The 17988-nt window shown below is 49.7% G+C and overlaps 2 protein-coding genes across 13 annotated transcripts in view; both read right to left on the reverse strand.

Moving 5' to 3' along the window:
• The window catches only part of KANK2 (KN motif and ankyrin repeat domains 2), a 79528-nt gene extending 75332 nt beyond the window's left edge, over positions 1 to 4196 (reverse strand). The window contains exons 1-3 of one of the 5 annotated variants that reach the window (XM_083718598.1): positions 4144 to 4195; positions 3888 to 3962; positions 2896 to 2965 (exon numbers count right to left, since the gene is read on the reverse strand). The gene's annotated coding sequence lies outside the window, so the exon portion shown is untranslated. Of the gene's footprint in view, positions 1 to 2895; positions 2966 to 3887 lie in introns of all 5 variants that reach the window. The other 4 variants (XM_083718596.1, XM_083718597.1, XM_083718595.1 and 1 more) reach the window with 4 other exon arrangements.
• A 9915-nt stretch (positions 4197 to 14111) lies between these two features.
• The window catches only part of DOCK6 (dedicator of cytokinesis 6), a 99379-nt gene continuing 95502 nt past the window's right edge, over positions 14112 to 17988 (reverse strand). For all 8 annotated transcript variants that reach the window (XR_014559303.1, XR_014559304.1, XR_014559305.1 and 5 more), the window contains 2 exons: positions 17389 to 17556; positions 14112 to 16198 (listed from right to left, as the gene is read on the reverse strand). Coding sequence is in view for 3 of the 8 variants with exons in the window: in XM_083718165.1 (XP_083574291.1) it covers positions 16156 to 16198; positions 17389 to 17556 (211 nt within the window). In the remaining 5 variants the exon portion in view is untranslated. The remainder of the gene's footprint in view (positions 16199 to 17388; positions 17557 to 17988) is intronic.

A 17988-nucleotide genomic window follows, 5' to 3' on the forward strand; every position in this document is an offset into this window, starting at 1 on the left:
AGCCAGCCAGCCATGCTTATTCCCTTCTCAGAAGCTGGGTGGGAGGAAAGGTCTCTTAAGCCACAGAGCAAGTCTATGGTTGAGTCAGGAGTGGAAAGTAGTTAATGAGAATCACACCAGGCATCACAAAGATATCTGTGCCAAGGCATCCCAAAAGCATGCTTCAAAGGACACACACACATTCAATTGCTTCACCTTTTTTATAGAGATCAGAACCTTCAATTCCAGGCATTCTGCAAACTGGGAGTCCTGCTCCAGAATCCCAGGTGTCAGTGATAAATGTCCCTTCCTGTCCACTCTTTCTGCATGACACACTAAGTCCTGGGACTGAGAAAAGAGACTTCTCCACCTTGCCAGAGACCCTGCCCAAAACAAATACCAAGCAAGGTGGTGGCAGGCAGGTTTTACTCCTCCGGGGGGGGGGGGTGTGTGTGTCAATACTTGCTATTCTCCTACTTCTTGCCCATTGGTTCCTGAAAATCTACAGCAGCAGCAGCAGCAGCGTTAGAGCTAAAGTGGGGAACTGCATCCGGCTGACACATTGGATCGAGAACTGGCCCGTCCTCCATGGGCCACTTTGACAGGCAGCCTAACATGATCCAACTTTAAAGGAAGTTCTGAGAGCACACTCTGAATTCCTCTCTTCCTCCTTTGCAGCCCCAGCTTGAATTCTGCATCAAATGCTAGCCCTCTGACTGTGATCCCCTGCTGGATCATTCTCAGCGAGGGGGCTTGTGTTTGGTGCCAAAGGTGAAAAGTGTCAACTAAATGCAAGGCCTGCCCACTTGCAGAAGAACTCCTGAGAGTGTACTCCTGCCCCACCTGACTGTCATATGATGCCAAGTGGGTATAGCGGGGCGCAGTGGCGTAATGTGGGTTGTCAGCACCCGGGGCAAGGCAAGTAATTTGTGCCTCCTAACCTGTGGATTTGCGCCCCCTAACCCTAACCCCCAGATGTTGCGCCCGGTGCGGCCGGCCCCCCCTGCACCCCCCACGCTATGCCACTGGCGGGGCGGACTGTGCAAGCCAAATTAGGACCGCTGGCAGACTTAATTTGGCCCACAGGCTAGAAGGCTATATGCATCTCTCTCCCTTTCTTTCTCATTTGTTCTTGGGATAATAAGGCAATACTCATGACCCACAATTGTAACTTCTTTCTCCTTCCTCTGAAGACAATACAAGCCTACAGTATCATGTCCAAAGACAAGGAAAGGGACAGAAACAAGGGATAGAAACAGAAAAACTCTTCCAAATCCAACTCATCGTGGTAACTCTTAACTCTTTATTTGGGGGCATGTGCAAGGTTCACAGTGGCAAGAAGCAACATCAATGAGGAGGCATTTTAGCACTTGAACAAACAATTTGCAAGAGACTTGCAAAGGACAAGCTTCCACGGTTTGATAACAGCAAGCGAGAGCAATAAACCACAGCCCTTGCAAAGCATCTGGGTGTTCTGTAGGGGTGACGCATCTGTACGCTCCCACCCTCTGGTTCTCCCGCTCCCCCTGCAGCTTGGCCCAGCCCCATATCCTATGTCAGTCTGTCTTCCCTGCCTCCTGCCTTGCCTTCCCTGCCTGCAGAGCAGAGCAGAGGCACATTCTGAACCAATAATATTTTGTTGCAACACTACAGTCAAGAAGAGACCCTCCTTCGCATAAGAGGAATGTAGTGTTTTGGGGGGCTATTCTACAACAAGGCCTGGGCGAGGCATTTCCCTTACACCCCCTAAAAATTAGTTTCTGCCAGCACTAAGCTTCTCTCCCAAGTGAACACTTGATTGTATCCTGGGGAAACTTGCTTTACATGTCTGTTAGCTTTACACCATGAAACTCCACTGGGGACCATTTTCAGGTCTGCATTACTCCAAACAGCTTCCTTCTGCAACAGGGCCTCCAAAGCTACCCAGAGGATAAGGTTGCGATAGAACAATGGCAGTGCATGCTGATGCAGCTGGGTTCACAGAACTGTGCATAAGTAAGTGGGAGAGGGTTCTGTAGCAGGATCTCGACCCAGAAGCCAGCTCCCAGCATTCCATCCCAACTCTCTCAATGTTCTGGCAGCCACTAGGAGGGGCTATGCCAGGAGACTCAAGGCTGCCCACAGACATTTTACGTTGTCTCGATCTGGAATATTGTAAACAGCTGAAAGATGACCAAACGCCCCTCTCTGTTCACTAGGACAGCAGGAAGGTTTAGCAACACCCCCCCCCAAAAAAATGTTTCCCAAAATGCACCCCTTTATTTTTGCTTTTGCTGGTGAGCAACTACCACCCACTCCATTGGGTACAAAATAAGGACTACAGCTGGGGGCAACATTGCAGCAGGAGAAAAACCACTCTTACACAGACCCACAGACTCTGGGTTTCCTGGCCTCTACACTAACAGGAGCATTATGAAGGTGTTAGGCATCCTACAGTGTTGCTTTAGACACACTACATCCCTCGCTCTGCCATAGGATCTCTGCAATACAGTGGTACAGGTTACAGACTCCACTAACCCAGAAATAGTACCTTGGGTTAAGAACTTTGCTTCAGGATGAGAACAGAAATCATGCTCCGGCGGTGCGGCGGCAGCAGGAGGCCCCATTAGCTAAAGTGGTGCTTCAGGTTAAGAACAATTTCAGGTTAAGAACAGACCTCCGGAACACATTAAGTACTTAACCCGAGGTACCGCTGTATACCAAAGTCCCCTCTGCAACCAAGATGAAAATTCTGGTCCCGGCTGCATCTTCCTGGACTCCAGTTCTCACCATTCCTGGCCACTGGCCATGCTGTCTGGGGGGTGCTGATGGGAGCTAGGGTGCAGCAACACCTGGAGGGCCTCAGGTCTGTTGCACCTCGACCTACACAGTCTCAGCCCATCAAGATCACCAGCAGTTTGGTATTTCAGGGTGCACCTGGTGTGTCTTAGCTTGACTGAGCGCCTGCTCAAGTTGGAAAGGGTTCACACCCAGCCTGCAAGACTCGCTGCCAACAGGTGGAGAGAGCGCTCAAAAATTGGAGAGGGCTTTTGATAAAGGTCCTGGTCCAAGCTTCCTGTTGCTCAGCAAGCCCAGGGGCCCCCAAGGAGGCAGCAGGACTTGCTTGCAAGGCGCTGAATGCCCTTCTCTCCCAAGGCTGCTGGAGGTGGGATATGGAGCTAGCCAGCCTGCTCTGGTTTCCTGCAGGATGGCTATCCAGATGTTCTCAATTATGCTTCTCTCTCTGCACCAGCCCACCCCCGTCCGCCCCGCTGGCTATTTTCCGGGGAGCCCAACCGACACCCCCCTCCCATTCCTCCAGATCTTGGCCAGAGATTTGACCGTGGGCCTTCCCCCTCCTCCGGGTGCCAACCCCCCCCCACTCCCGTCTGTTTGTCCCTGCTGCCCCACCGATTCTTGCGGGCAGAGAGCGCGCGCCGATGCCAAGCTGCCCTCCCCGGAGGTCCCCAAGCGAGGAGTTGGGTGGGGTGGGTGGCGCGGCGCGGAAAAACAACTTGAAGAAGCCGAGTTCTGCCTGCCAGCCCAGCGAGGGCGGCTCTCGCTAATGGCCAACAGCTGGACGCCAAACCCCCCAACCCCCCCCCCCGCCCGAAAGGCGGGCGAGGCAGCGAGGGCGGGAGAGAGAGAGAGAGGCAGCTACACAGATGTCATTTGTTCCTTCGCTCCGGCTATTTCTTCCCTCGCACACATGGAACGCGCGCGCGGAGGGGGGGGGAGAGAAGCAGCGGTTTAAACCAAATTAAAACGGGGGGGGGTTGGGTAGCGTCTTCTTCCCTCAGCGCGGGGAGGGGTGTCTTTCGCTTTGTCTGGGCTTTTGAGGCAATGGGCAACCCCCCCCCTTTTTAAACGAAATAAAAGAAGCCAGCTGAGGAGACTGAGGGCGCCAACTTCGTCCCCTCAGGACTTACCGGGAGCGAGGCGCGCGCGGGGCGGAGGGCTGCCCGTCTCTTGCCTTCCCTGAGCCGCCTTGTTGGGGTCCCTTCCTAGAGTCCGAGGGGCGGGATGGGGGCAGAGAGAGGAAAAGGGGGGAGAGAGAAAAGGGAGGGGAAAGGCCGTTGAGAAGGTGCCGAAGTTTGGGGAGGCGCCTGGGGAGGAGCGGCGCCCCCGGAGCGGGAGGGGGAGAGGGGTAGCGGGGTTAGCGGAGCATCCTTTCCCCCGAGGTACCTTCTCCTCTCGGCTCCGCGCTGGAGAAGCTGCCTCGCCCGCCCAGCGGGGTCCCCGCGCGAGGCTCCACCCCTCCCGCTGAGACCACGCCCCTCCCGCCGAAGCCCCGCCCCCGCCGTCGGAAGGGCAGCGGCGAGGAGGAGGAGGAGAAGCGAAGCTGCCCCGCGAGCGGAGCGGACGGACGGACGGCGCCTCCTTATGCCGACCCGATCGGGCCAGAGAGGGGCCCATCCAAGCCGGGCGTCGTCTTCTGCCTGGTTGTTTGCGCGCTCGTGGGAACGCCGAGCCCCGTGAGACCATGGGGGGTCCCTCCAGCTCTGTGTTTCCCAAACTTGGGTGTCCCACCTGTTTTTGGACTACAGCTCCCATCATCCAAAGGTCGCAGGACCAGTGGTCAGGGATGATGGGAACTGTAGTAAAAAAACACCCAGGTGGAGACCCACGTTTGGGAAACACTGTTCTAGCTCAGTATTGTCCGCACTGACTGTGTGTGATGGCCTGGGATTCGGACTCAGAGGCTGAACCTGAGGAATCCCAGCCTGCACAGGATTCCTCGCCTCCAGAACCAGCTGAGCCGGGGCTGGGGCTTGAGCCCGAAGGGTCCTTACCTGTGCTGGCTCCTCAAGTGCAAGTACCTGCTGAGTCTGCTCTGGCTCCATTGCCTGCAGCTGCTCCACTCTCGGCCCCCTCAGAGGAAGCTGACGTGACCCTCCAGCCTCTCCTGAGCTTCAGAGGCTCAGGGCAGAGAGGCGGAGGGAACTAAGTTCCCGCAGGAAGAGTGCTCGCCTCCAGGCCTGGAGAGGTGAGTGACCAGTGGACCGGGGCCGCCCTATGCCTCAGGGCAGATAAAAGCCAGCCAGCCCCAGTCCCAAGTTGAGGGAGCAACATTGTTGGTGGCCAGTTCCTGTCTGCACCCTGTCCTGCCGGAGCTCCTGACCTCACCCAATTTCCCTCCTTGGACCCTGCTTCAGCTTCGATGGACTGCCTCCATACCACACCCTCGACCTCGGACTGGACTCGGAAAGTGCCCTGCTTGTAATATGGCATAAGCAGTGTGCCCCCTGCTCACAACTCCACCCCTTTAAGCTATGTGCCCTGGGCATATTAACTGTCAGAACTGTTGTGCTGGCATATCGATCATGGCGCTGTGGTGGCTCTCTCCGCAGAAGGGTGCAGAAAGAGCTGTGTTTTAATGTGGAAGCTTCTCAAGCACCTTCTCTTCTCACGTGAAAAGAAAATAGGAAGAACCATCTAAAGAATAAACCTAGGAGAGGGAGTCACACGAAGCTTAAGAATGGCAGAGAAATAGGTTGTTGCTCAAGTCAGATCAGTTGAGAAGGAGAGCGCTAGCTTTCAGGGGAGATGCATGTTCCCCCACCCCCTGAAATGCTAAATTTAGTGCACAGCAAGAGTTGACAAAGTAGCCTCCAGGGAGAAAGTTCACACACACACACTTGCTTTACTTGATTGCTGAAACATCAAAGGATGTTTTGCACATGTGTAAAAGCCTCCGCAGCTCTAACACCACAAAAATAACTTTCATATCAGCTCAGCTGCAGGACCCTTTGGTGGAGTCAGTTCACAACTTGAACCGTACTCAGGAAATATACATGCACAACCAAAGTGGCAGCCTCTTGCAAAGGCAGTGTGGAGGGCTGGGTTGGGGAGGGGAAATGTCTGCCTAGCAACAGCTTCTATCACTTCCAGGCAGACTACAACCTGCCATTGCCCACCATTTTCAGGAGGAGGCAAATGGACCAGAGGAGGGCAGTTAAGTTGGTATAGCAAAGTTTATGGCACAATGGCAGCTTGGGCACATACTGTATGCGCTGTGCTCTAGCCTAGTTGCACACATGGGAGAGTTCCTTTGTAAGTGATTTGTTCCTAATAATTTGAACGGTCTTGACAAGAAGACAGCCATTCACTAGAGCTCAGGGACCCAAATAAAGCTTGTTGACCAATCTTGTCACTCAGAAACAAAGAACTGGGTATGCAGAAAGGCAGAGATGGGGAATGCGGGGGCCTCAATATGTTGCTTGGTCCCAGCTCACATCAGGCCTAAGGGACGCGGGTGGCACTGTGGGTTAAACCACTGAGCCTAGGGTTTGCTGATCAGAAGGTTGGTGGTTCGAATCCCCACGATGGGGTGAGCTCCCGTTGCTCGGTCCCAGCTCCTGCCAACCTAGCAGTTTGAAAGCATGTCAAAGTGCAAGTAGATAAATAGGTACCACTCCGGCGGGAAGGTAAATGGCATTTCCACGTGCTGCTCTGGTTCACCAGAAGCGGCTTAGTCATGCTGGTCACATGATCCGGAAGCTGTACACCGGCTCCCTCGGCCAATAAAGCGAGATAAGCGCCGCAACCCCAGAGTCGGTCACGACTGGACCTAATGGTCAGGGGTCCCTTTACCTTTTACCTTTACACATCAGGCCTAGCCAGCATGGCCAATGGCCCATGGCCAAGAATGACGGCAGCTGCAAGTCCAGGAACTTTTGGAGGGACCATGGGTTCCTCACGCCTGCAGAACTGCTGTGCACTTGAGAATAGTGGGCACTCCGGCAAGATGCATTTAACAGGGAGAGGAACGACACAAGGCATGTATATGGGTGGGACCTTCCTCCTCAATTCATGCTGATGGTAAGGAACTTTCTGCCCAACCCTTAACTGAGCCAGGACAACTTCCTTCTTTCAGTCCTTAATGCATCTGACCATAATTGAAGTCTTGGCTTCAGGTCAACAAGCTTGTTGGTCTGGTCTCCTTACAGCTTCTCACAAGCTGGGAGGTAGATCAGCTGGCAGAAGTCCCCCGAGTCACAAAATAGTCCCTGTAGGCCTTTTAATGGCCTGGCCCTTCCTGTAAAGATTTCCAATTCCATTACATCTGTGATATTCAGCGGTTGCCCCAAACACAGAGCTCAGCAGACACCGAAGAAGGGAGAGCGTGGGCAGTCTCGTGATTTGGATAACCGTTCAGTTCCTCCCAGCCAGTCGCCAGCAGCTAGCATGCCTTTGTATCAGAGCAGTTCCTCTTGAGCTCACCCCAAGGGGATTGTGGTGGGGCAGCTTCCCCCTCCTCTTATCGATACATTGGTAGTGGGTAGGAGAGAGTTGGGGCAGCAGGCAGGAAGTGGTCACCCCATGAATGTCACCCAAAGGGAGGGCACAGATTGAGCAGACAGCTGCTAGGAAGTGATTCATTCAATAACAGGGGAGGAGGGAAAATAACATGAGCAAATGAGATGCTCATTTTACATTGGGTGTCATTCTGGCACAGGTTTGGAGGGGATCCCAATTTTTGTAGTTCGTAGTTAATAAGCCTGTCGTTCCTTCAGGAAGAACAAGAGCATTTACTGTAGAAATCGCAGTGGGGCTAAAAAGTGACAAGTCTACCTTATAGCATCCATCTCATATTTCTAAACACGCTTTCATGAAAGGCGTGAACATGCCCTCCTACATTTCTCCGATGAAAATAGGGACGTCCCATTCCATAATGATAATTTTACTATTTATACTCCAGACATCTTACTGGGTTGCCCCAGCCACTCTAGGCAGTTTCCAACATATACAAAAACACAATAAAACATTAAAAAACCCCAAACCCCTTCCCTATATAGGATTGCCTTCAGACGGCTCAGGAGTCGGATAACTCCATAATGCCCTCCAACATTTCTCCAATGAAAATAGGGACATCCTAAGGGAAAGTGGGACATTCCAGGATCAAATATGAAACCAGGACAGCTTCTCTAAATCAGGGACGCCCCTGGAAAATAGGGACACTTGGAGGGTCTGAGAAGAAAGCTGGTTGAGCCTCTCCACCCTCATGAAGAATACTATGCAGTACATGTCCCCAGATTAAAATCTGAGTTTCCTGGAGTGATTTCTGCTATCACAGTGGCGGTTCCTGAAGTTCTGGGCTGAAATGGCTACCATAAAGCAGATTGGTGTATCTGGGGACGTACCCCGTTACACACAATCCCTTCCAAGCAGTCATGTCCACTAGGCTACATGACCTAATCTTATGGGCCATGGATTCCAGGGAGATTTCCTGCCTTCCTTCCAAACCAGCATGTTTAAGATTGCAGCCTAAAGATTGTTAGGGTAGGGTGTGGCTTCCCACTAATTCAAAACCAAGGCTCTGTTTTCTAAAAACATCCTTGACAAATATGGAAATCACTGGCAATGCTCTTCCTTGGTGCTTTGTTTTGTTTCTCAGTCAGTGGTTAGGACAGTGGGAGGCATGATATTCCAGCTTTCAGGACAGACATCTGTTACGTAGTACACCAAAAAATCCAGCTTTTGCTACGGTAGCCTTTACCTGAAAAGGAAGCTCAAGTTTGTCCTGGGGGAACGCAAGCAGACTGCATTCCCAGCAAGCTGAGTTGCAACACCTCCTGCTAAACACTTGGGTTGCTCTCTCCTGCACATCAGCCTCCATCATTTGTACATTTAAAGCAAACAAAAGAACATTGGGCTCCTTCTAGAAGTGTTATGCAAGGTAAAAGTAAAGGTAAACGGACCCCTGACCATTAGGTCCAGTCGTGACCAACTCTGGGGTTGCGGCGCTCATCTCGCTTTATTGGCCGAGGGAGCCGGCATACAGCTTCCGGGTCATGTGGCCAGCATGACTAAGCCGCTTGTGGCGAACCAGAGCAGCGCATGGAAACGCCATTTACCTTCCCGCCAGAGTGGTACCTATTTATCTACTTGCACTTTGATGTGCTTTTGAACTGCTAGGTTGGCAGGAGCTGGGACCAAGCAATGGGAGCTCACCCCGTCGCGGGGATTCGAACTGCCAACCTTCTGATTGGCAAGGCCTAGGCTCTGTGGTTTAACCCACAGCGCCACCCGCGTCCCAGTTACACAAGGTACGATCACCTAAAATGTCACTCTATTTTTGCACCTAATCAAATAGTTTCAATGGTCTGGGGTTCTCACCAAATGAGCCCAAAGGGTATGCCAACCTCTTTCTTCCCATCCTACCTGTAAAGCGAAATAAGATGCATTTTTTGGAAGTCATTTCCCTGGCATGTAGGATGCCCCTTTCTTGGCTGGCACCATTTGAAAACTTTTAACGCCCGCTCACTGCCAGGAAGTCAGGATTAGCAATCTTTGTCTTTAGTGCATCTTGAACATAAAAAGTGATGCATTTCACCTTATCAATCTTTGGAGTCCCTAAGGATATATAATTCTTTCCACATTTCCTGTTCCTCACCCCACCCTGTCAGCTTGGGGGGTGGGGTGGGAATCAGCTCTCTCCTCTCCTTATCTGTGCTCATTCCCTCTTTCCACTGTTTTTCAGCCCCCAAACTCAGATCCTCCTTCCCTCACTATCTGTAGCCACTCACCGCAAAAAAACTGGGCTTTTATTCTCAGTTGTTACCCCAAAGTCTCCTCCTGGCTCTCTTCTGGTTCTTACCTAACAACTTTTCCAAAGCCAGAGTCATAGCTACCGTGCGGGGCGCTAGCTGGTTTTTTTTTTTTTGCCCTGGGTGAAGCCTCCAGAGGGGTACCATTGAGGCTCCCAGCCTGTGTGTGTGCATGTCCTGGTTTTTGGGTGTAAAAATAGCAAAATGTCAGGGAATACCCGGATGTATGGCAATGCGATGGAAAAAGCAGTGGAAACAGCTCAAAGCGCATAAAATCACTATTTTTGCAGGTGTCAGGAATTTTTACTTTTTGAAATATGGCAACCCTATGTGGGGGTGTGTGTGTAGCAAATGGGGTCTTTTACCCGAATGAAATAAAGCCTAGATTTGCCTCTGCCAAAACTCTCCAAAATTGCTACCCAAACTCCCTTCTCCTTTTCTGAATCCCTTGTTCCAAAACAAGCAGATCCTTCAGTCTAATCTTCCCTGTTCTCTCATTCAGCCAACATCACCCCCGCCTGCCTCCCCGCATTTCTCTTTCCTTACTTTTTCTGTGTTTTCAGGCATGCTTTTGGAACAATTGTTTTTTTAACTCTTTCCTCTGTTCAAACATCTTTGGTAAGTATGTTACTTCCCTTTTTGATACAATACAAATTGACATTTGATCTTTCTGTTGCCCTTGCAGTGCCAAATTCTGGAGCGCATCCAGGTCTCCACGATAAAAAGATATCAAAATATTACAGACAGATTCATGAGGAAGGTTAAAGGTTATCAAGGACCATAATGGCTATGTTCAGAGGCCATGTACTGCACTCTCGGGCCTGCTTATGAGAAACAGGAGAGCTTATTTACATGAACAGGGAGGTGATAAGTGAAGCAGGTGAATCCATTCACCATCTCTCAACCTTCCCACTTAGCACCCTTTGAAGTACCCTTTTAGCAGCAGGCTGATTTTTTAGTTGATTTTTAAAATTTGCACTAACATGCCTTTTCACCTACGGTTAGTTTTAAAATATTTAGAAATCCCGCACAATAGTGGTTAAACGAAGAAGCATTTTAGCATACATTTTCAAAAATGGACTATTTTTAAATCCCTCTGTGTTTCAATTACCATAAAAACGCTTTTAGCTTGTTTGGTGTTGCTGTTGTTTTTAAGGGGGGGGGGAGAGGTTAATTTGCAAAACATTGCCTCCCTAAAAAGTGCTCCAGCAGTGCAAATTAAAAAGCGACTGAGATTGTATTGTGAAGTGAATTTGCTCTTCCCCACCCAGATAGGTGTCAAATATCCAGTAGTATGAATGAAATATAATGAGATGTACACAGAGGGAAGAAAGAAAAGAAAAAACCTAACTCTCCTCCACAATTAAGTGTGGAAAGTAAATTACACGCCTGCCAAAGTCTCACAGTGATAAGGGAGTGCTAAGAGCCATTGGTTTGGTCTATCACCCAGTAACAGCCAGAGGGTTCTATATGTGATGGCTTAAGAGGAAGCAAGAGAGACCAAGAGCACACATCTCTACATGCTTGGTTTAGGCATGTGGAAAATAATCCACTTCTGACAGTCCTCCTCTGCTTGGCTTTTCAAAGAGGACATTTCCATCATCCACTGTGGGACAAAGGACCTTGCGGGAGCATGTCCCTGTCCCATTCTGCTGTTGCAATATGAAAGGGTTCATGGAACAAGATAAAAAGGTAAAGGACCCCTGGACAGTTAAGTCCAATCAGATGAGACTATGGGGTTGCGGCACTCATCTCACTTTTAGGCTGAGGGAGCCAGCGTTTGTCCATGGACAGCTTTCCGGGTCATGTGGCCAGCATGACTAAACTGCTTCTGGCACAATGGAACACTGTGACAGAAACCAGAGCACACAGAAATGCTGTTTACCTTCCCGCTGCAGTGGTACCTATTTATCTACTTGCACTGGTATGCTTTCAAACTGCTAGGTTGGCAGGAGCTGGGACAGAGCAACAGGAGCTCGTCGTGGGGGTTCAAACCACCAAACCTCCGATCGGCAAGCCCAAGAGACTCAGTGGTTTAGACCACAGCACCACCCGCGTCCCCTGGTTCATGGAATAAGAGGGGGTCAAAAGGAGTCCATAGTCCTTTCACCCCTGCTTTGTTTTTAAACCACAATTACCCCATTTAAAGACAAATCACTAATTTTAACATTACCTCCTGTCCCTATTAGCAGGGAGTCACCGCAGTTACAAATTTCTGAGCAAAGGCCTTTGTAGTGGAAAGCTCACATTTCTGCAGATATTCTCTTATTCTCTCCCAGTGTCTAGACATGGTTGCTGGCGCTTCTGGCTTTTAAAGTAATTTGTGCGGGGGGGGGGGGGGGGATAACACAGGTTGTGTGTGAACCCAAACAACTGTTCTATTCTGAGCTGCCTTAGCAAAGCGCTTCCTTCACTGTTCTGTTTTATTTCTGCTAAGATAATCAGACAAGGACAAGATGCTATTTTCTGCTTTTGCTGTAAACATCCCAAAGTCATGGGGTTCCCATTAAATGTTCTGGGCCAGCAATGCTAACTCCTGCAAGACCCAGGAGGCCCTCCCCAGATATGAAAGCGTCCCTTCAGAATTACGCCAAGACATGGAAGGACCTCTCCAAGTGGACATTGAGGTACTATTATAATAACAGACCCAGCCTTGGAGTACCGTACTTTTCCGTCTATAAGACGCCCCTATGTATAAGACACCCCCTATTTTGGGGGATTCAAATTTAAGAAAATGGGGAGAGATGGCAAAGAGCTGTTGAGCTTTCAGAGGATTACCCAGAATTGCTGAGTTTTTTGGGGGGTGGATTACCCAGAGTTGCTAAGCTTATTTTGAGGGGGAGTTGCTGGAAATCGCTCACCCGCTTGCATTGCTAAATCCGCTCCTGTCTGTCCCATCGCCAACAGAAGCTGCAAATTGCATGCCCAACTGCCGGAGCATCAGCCAATCAACACCACGGATTGATGCAGCAACCAATAACAGCCACTTACAGCTGTGGCAGCAGCTAATCAAACGTCCACCCTATACACTATCCATGTATGACACCCACTTCTTAGGAAAAAACCTAGTCTTATACACAGAAAAGTACGGTATTTGCTGTCCGCATTCCCGACACACGAGAAGCCCCCTTCTGGGGCTTTGCCATTAGCCTCCTGTCCTTCTATTACACTTTCACAATTCAAGCGTTCTTAACGGGGATTTCTTCTTCCCTTCACCCATTTCCAGTGCATAATAGCTTCATATCAGCCCAGTTTTCCCAACGCAGTAAAACATCAGCTGCCCACCTGAGCTGTGGCCTGGATGCTCATTAAAAACAGCAGAGAGCCTTGTGGCACCTGTATACATTTATTATGGGATAGACTACAACCCATGAGAAGGGTTCATCAAGACGTGTGATCTTGAGTTACAGGTATATGCATAGACACACTTTGTTGTTTCTAATGGAAAAAGCTGGCACAGTTACTGCTCTGGAAACCATGAAAGCACTAAAGTGCCATGCATGGTCTAGTGTGATTACAGAGCCCACAGTGTGCCAATAGGTTTGCATGGCAGCTTCAATGATGAAAGCTCCTTGTACTCTTTTCTTTTCAAATTGTCTGTGTTACTGCAAGACAGCAGGTACCCCCAGCACTCTCCTGTGGGATTTCATATGGCTCACTTATCTTTGGGCTAAACTCTTCCATCACTCTCTTCTTTCACTAGCTTGTTGGCCAGATGGTTTGCAGAAGCCCAGGCACAATTGCAAAACCAACCCATGGCCTGCAAACAAGGCCCCACTGAGCACCAGCTACGCCTTTGCCTTGCACCTGGGCACCAAACCCACACTGCTATTGGGAAACCTTGTCTGTAAGCTGGATCTTCCACCTTGGGATTCAAGCTCTTCCCATTGTAACTGTCAGCCCTCCTGCCCCACGTTGTTTTGTTTGTTCCTGGACAGCAGAGTACCAAGGTGGTACTTGGGAATGCTTTGTGTAACGCATGCCTCTTCCCTCTAAGTTTTTTGCTTCATACTCCTCCTCCTCTTTGGGCTTCCTTGTTCACAAATGCCTCTCCTCAAAACAATTCCTCTGCTTATTTTTCTAGGCCCCTGAATGCCCCATCCTTGGCATGGCAGCACTTGTGATTCGGAAACATTGGTGCAGGAGGGCTAAAAGGCTGCACTAGAAATATAGCCACAGTTGGCACCTGGAAAATACAGACAGCCGAAGTTAAGTGTTTGCATTTGATAAATGTTTGGATTCAGAGCCATTGAGTTTTGTCAATGGCAGCAGAAAGGGTGTTTGCAGTGGTTAGAAAAACAAGTCTGCCAAAACAGAGAAGGAACAGGGATTAGGGGACAACAGCAGCCCTATCCCAAGGGTGTCCTAAAATTTCAAAGCACAAAGCAAACTCTGCCCATATCCGTGGGTTTTTGCTAACAATGAGGACCTAAAACTTGACCAGTTCAAAAATGGAAAGTTGGGTTCTCTGGATTCACTAGGCTCTTGGATTAGTTCTTGTATTCTGAAGTTTATGGCACAACTGTAGCTAGTACAGATTCCTAGGTGACTTGAGTGTGAGCAAATGACACAACCCTATTCATTAATAAGAACAGAATCAGGCTCTTTGGATTTTGTTTAATGGCATTATAAATAAAATGTTTACAAACTTCTCCACCAAGGAGCAAGACATACAGAAATCAAATCTCAGCTGCCTACCATTGGCCTGGCCATAGCACAAATGTAGCATTTACCATGTCCAGAATATCTGGCCTGGAGCAAGGTAACAGGAGTGGAACTCTGATCCAGAGAGAAGGATATTTCTTAAACATGAGAACATGACATTTTGAATCCGAACTGTTGCAGCTTTGGTTATAAGTAAGCAACTGAAATCCAGCACTTAGCTCCTTTTGTTAGGAAAGAGCACCAACCTTCAATTTTTATTTTTATTTTTTTAAAAGGTCTTTGGGTGGTTATGTGAAGGGGGTTACTGAGCAAGGGAGAGAAACAGTGGGAAGTTTCACCTGTTGGATTGGTCCAGTGCCTGTACGAATCTATGAAAACCAAAAAGGAGAAACTTGGAACCGAATCAGCACCGCTTACACAAATCTGTTTGTTCTAGCTTGTTTTGCTTTCACCAAACTGAGCAAGGGAAAAAAAAAGTCCAACTCAAGGGATTTCATACAGAAATATCGTCTGGATTAATCCTATGTATTTGGATGAAATGCTCCACATTGCATTCAAGTAAATCTGGATTTACTCTCTCCAGTAGTAAAAACACAAGAGCATTTTGCCGTTGCCCTCGATCCTCAAATCACGCCCTGTTAAAGAAAGCAGAATACACCCATTTCTGCCAAATACACTTCGCTCTGCCACTATGGGCAGGGGCTAATCACTACTCCCCCAGGAGAAGGATGTTCATTCCTATAAGAGTGAGATCAAAGTCTAAACTCAACTTGAGGCTGCAGTGGTGATTTTCCTTCACTACCGCTTGCTTGGGAAGGTGGGGAGAGGCACTGACGAAGGTGAGGGATGCTCACAGTTCATTCATCCTCTTAACGAACAAATGCACACACAGCCCCTCCCCCTTGGCATTTTGGGGGGCGGAAGGAGGGGAACAGAACTCCTCTGCTCACTCTAGAAGGCACTGCTGTGATCAAGTGTGCGTGCAAATACTAGCCCCTGCCTCGAAAAGGGTATAGCAAGAGGCATGTGAAATAGGGAAGGGTCTTTGGCCCGTGCTGCAAATGAGGAAGCTGAGGGTCCCAGAAGGCAGTTGGCAGAAGGCCATCTCTTGGTGACCAGCTACATAAAAACCGGCAGTCAGGATCTCCTGGGAAGGGGGTGGACGGAAGAGACGAGGAAGTATGGAGTCAGCCCAAGCACTGGGTGGACATATCAAGCTCTGAGTGCAAGAGGACTTGTTCACCTCCAAAGGTGAGGAAGCGAACCCAGGTGTCCTAGGTTTCAGCCCCCTAACTCAACCTCAGAGACCACTGCCTCTCTCTCTTCTCCCCACCCTCTCCAGTCAGGAATGGGAACAAGAACTTGGTCCTGTCATTCTTGTTGATTCATGAACAAATAGCTGGCAACTCTACGGGGTTGGTAGCCAAAAAGGGGAGTGTCAAAAACAGATCAGGAGAAAGGGAGAAACCTAAGTTTTGGGGCTGAGCCCAGCTGTCAAGACAGAAGACAACACAGAATCCACAGTGGGTGGGCCTCCAACTGCAACCATACCCAGAGTTTCAAATCTGGCTATTCTTTGTGGAAGTCAAAGGCCCATGAGAGCAAAAGCAAATCTTCAGTTCATTAGGGAAGAGGATCTGCAGATGGTCTCACAGCTGGGGTGCTTCATCGAGAAAGCTGTGGACTGCAAGGCTTCCTGAGGGTGGGGCACAGCCCTGAGCTGCACAAATGTGGGAGCCAGATCACTCCCACCGCCAGCTCCCACAGAGATGTCTCCTTCCTCTTGAAGTGTCCGACTGGCCCACATCCTGGAATGACACGGGAGGGTACTCCAAGTCTCAGCATTGGCCTCCCAGAACAGAGCAAGCAGCCTGTCATCCTGCTTGGTGGCAACCCTGGGGGATGCAAGGCCCAGTAGTTCACTCCCGCGAATGGTCCCTGCAGTTTTTCAGGTGGTCCGTTCCAGCGGGGGCTTCCCTTTCTAGGCTTCAGTCTTCCGCAAACTCAGTCTGCTGAAGGAGTTTCTGGCAGAAGGAAACAAGCACAGCGCAAGACTCAGAAGAAGAAAAAGCATGTTCTGTAACTGGGGATTGGGAGGGAACGATAACAGCAGGGCAAATGGCTTCATCCTGAAGGTTCAGGCAGATAAGACAGTACACTTTACTGTCCAAATCTAAGTCATCCTGAATGGCTAAAAGCCACACTAGTAAAGCCTGAAGCACAGCTTCCAAAAAACTGCCACCTTTATAAAAGGTACAGAGCAAGCTGCCTATGCCAGCTCAAAAACCACTGGTCCACTTAGTTCAGTATTGTCTAAACCACTGAAGAGTCAAAGCCCAAAGGTATTTACACCTTAGATTTGGAGTGGGGTGGGCAGACAGGTGGTCCTCCAGATAAATGATGTTGGAATCTAACTCCCATGTCGAAACCAGCATAACCAATGGCCAAGGATGACGTGAGCTGTAAGTCCAGCAACTTCTATAGGCTTAATGGTTATAGCCACTGGTTAGCAAAACCTGCTAGGCTGAAACTAAGCACATGAAGGAAGTGTCTGCACCGGCTATGTGCCGCAGTGCAGTATACTTGGGGGATGGGGAACGGCCCTTCAGAACTGGTGTACAGGATTGTGGGGACCCCAGAGGTTTTTTCCACTGTGCTGGTGAGCAGATGGCCCTGGGCTCTGCCTTAAGAGGCTGGTTGGGGTGCCCTCCTGGTGCCTTCCAACTCTCTGACCAGGGGCTGAGAGCAAGGACCGGGACCAAAACTTCCTTTTCCTAACAAACAAACAAAAACGACATAAATGGGATAAAGGAATAAAACCAACATTTAGCAGAAATTGCGGATAGACTTCCAGGTTCAGGAAGGAACATGTCCTTAAAAAAAAAAAATGAAATGAAATGTATGGAGCTCATGCTCTGTGTTTTCTTTCCAGACATCCGGGCAAAATCCCAACAGGAGCTTCCTGCCCTGGGGAGCAGCACAAGGGCTTGGGGAGGTGCCATGTCTGCAGAGAAACCCCAGTAGTCCCTTCTAGGCTTCTCATAAAGATCTTTGCTGAAGGGGGAAAGACAGAGGCCAAAACGACGAGTAGATGGCCAGTGGAATCCTGGCAGCTGTCACCACCAAAGTTGCCTGTGTGGTCTGATCGAAGCATCTTTGATCTGAGTCTCTGCTCACGGCCTTTTTCGGAATCTGTGCAACAAGTTCCCCTCACCTGTGTGCAGAATGGGGGGCCAGAGGGGTGTAGAGTTGAGGGATCTTGCGGTTGAGAAGCGGGTGCAGGGCTTCCTTGAGGCGCTGGTAATTCCTCTCCAGCTCTCGGAGAAACTCCCGCTGGTCTGGTCCAATCAGCGTCTTGTTCTTGCGAAGGGCGTCTTCACACCTAGAAAAAGAGGAGTTTGGATTTGGATTTGATATCCCGCTTTATCACTACCCGAAGGAGTCTCAAAACGGCTAACATTCTCCTTTCCCTTCCTCCCCCACAACAAACACTCTGTGAGGTGAGTGGGGCTGAGAGACTTCAGAGATGTGTGACTAGCCTAAGGTCACCCAGCAGCTGCATGTGGAGGAGCGGGGAAGCGAACCCGGTTCACCAGATTACGAGTCCACCGCTCTTAACCACTACACCACACTGGCAGCGAGTAAGAGATTCGTGGTGGAACCAGCTCAGGGCTGACTTTAAGGAGTTGTCACTCACTCCAGGCACAGACTCCAGGCATAAAGTGCTGAAAAGCAGACCATCTAAATTTCCTTAGTTTAAAGAGAAGCACAACCAGGAATTAGAACTGTCAATCCTCTGGACAGAGGGGACATA

Source organism: Podarcis gaigeae (genome assembly GCF_964106915.1).
Source record: "Podarcis gaigeae genome assembly, chromosome: 17".
Taxonomy (NCBI): Eukaryota; Metazoa; Chordata; class Lepidosauria; order Squamata; family Lacertidae; genus Podarcis; species Podarcis gaigeae.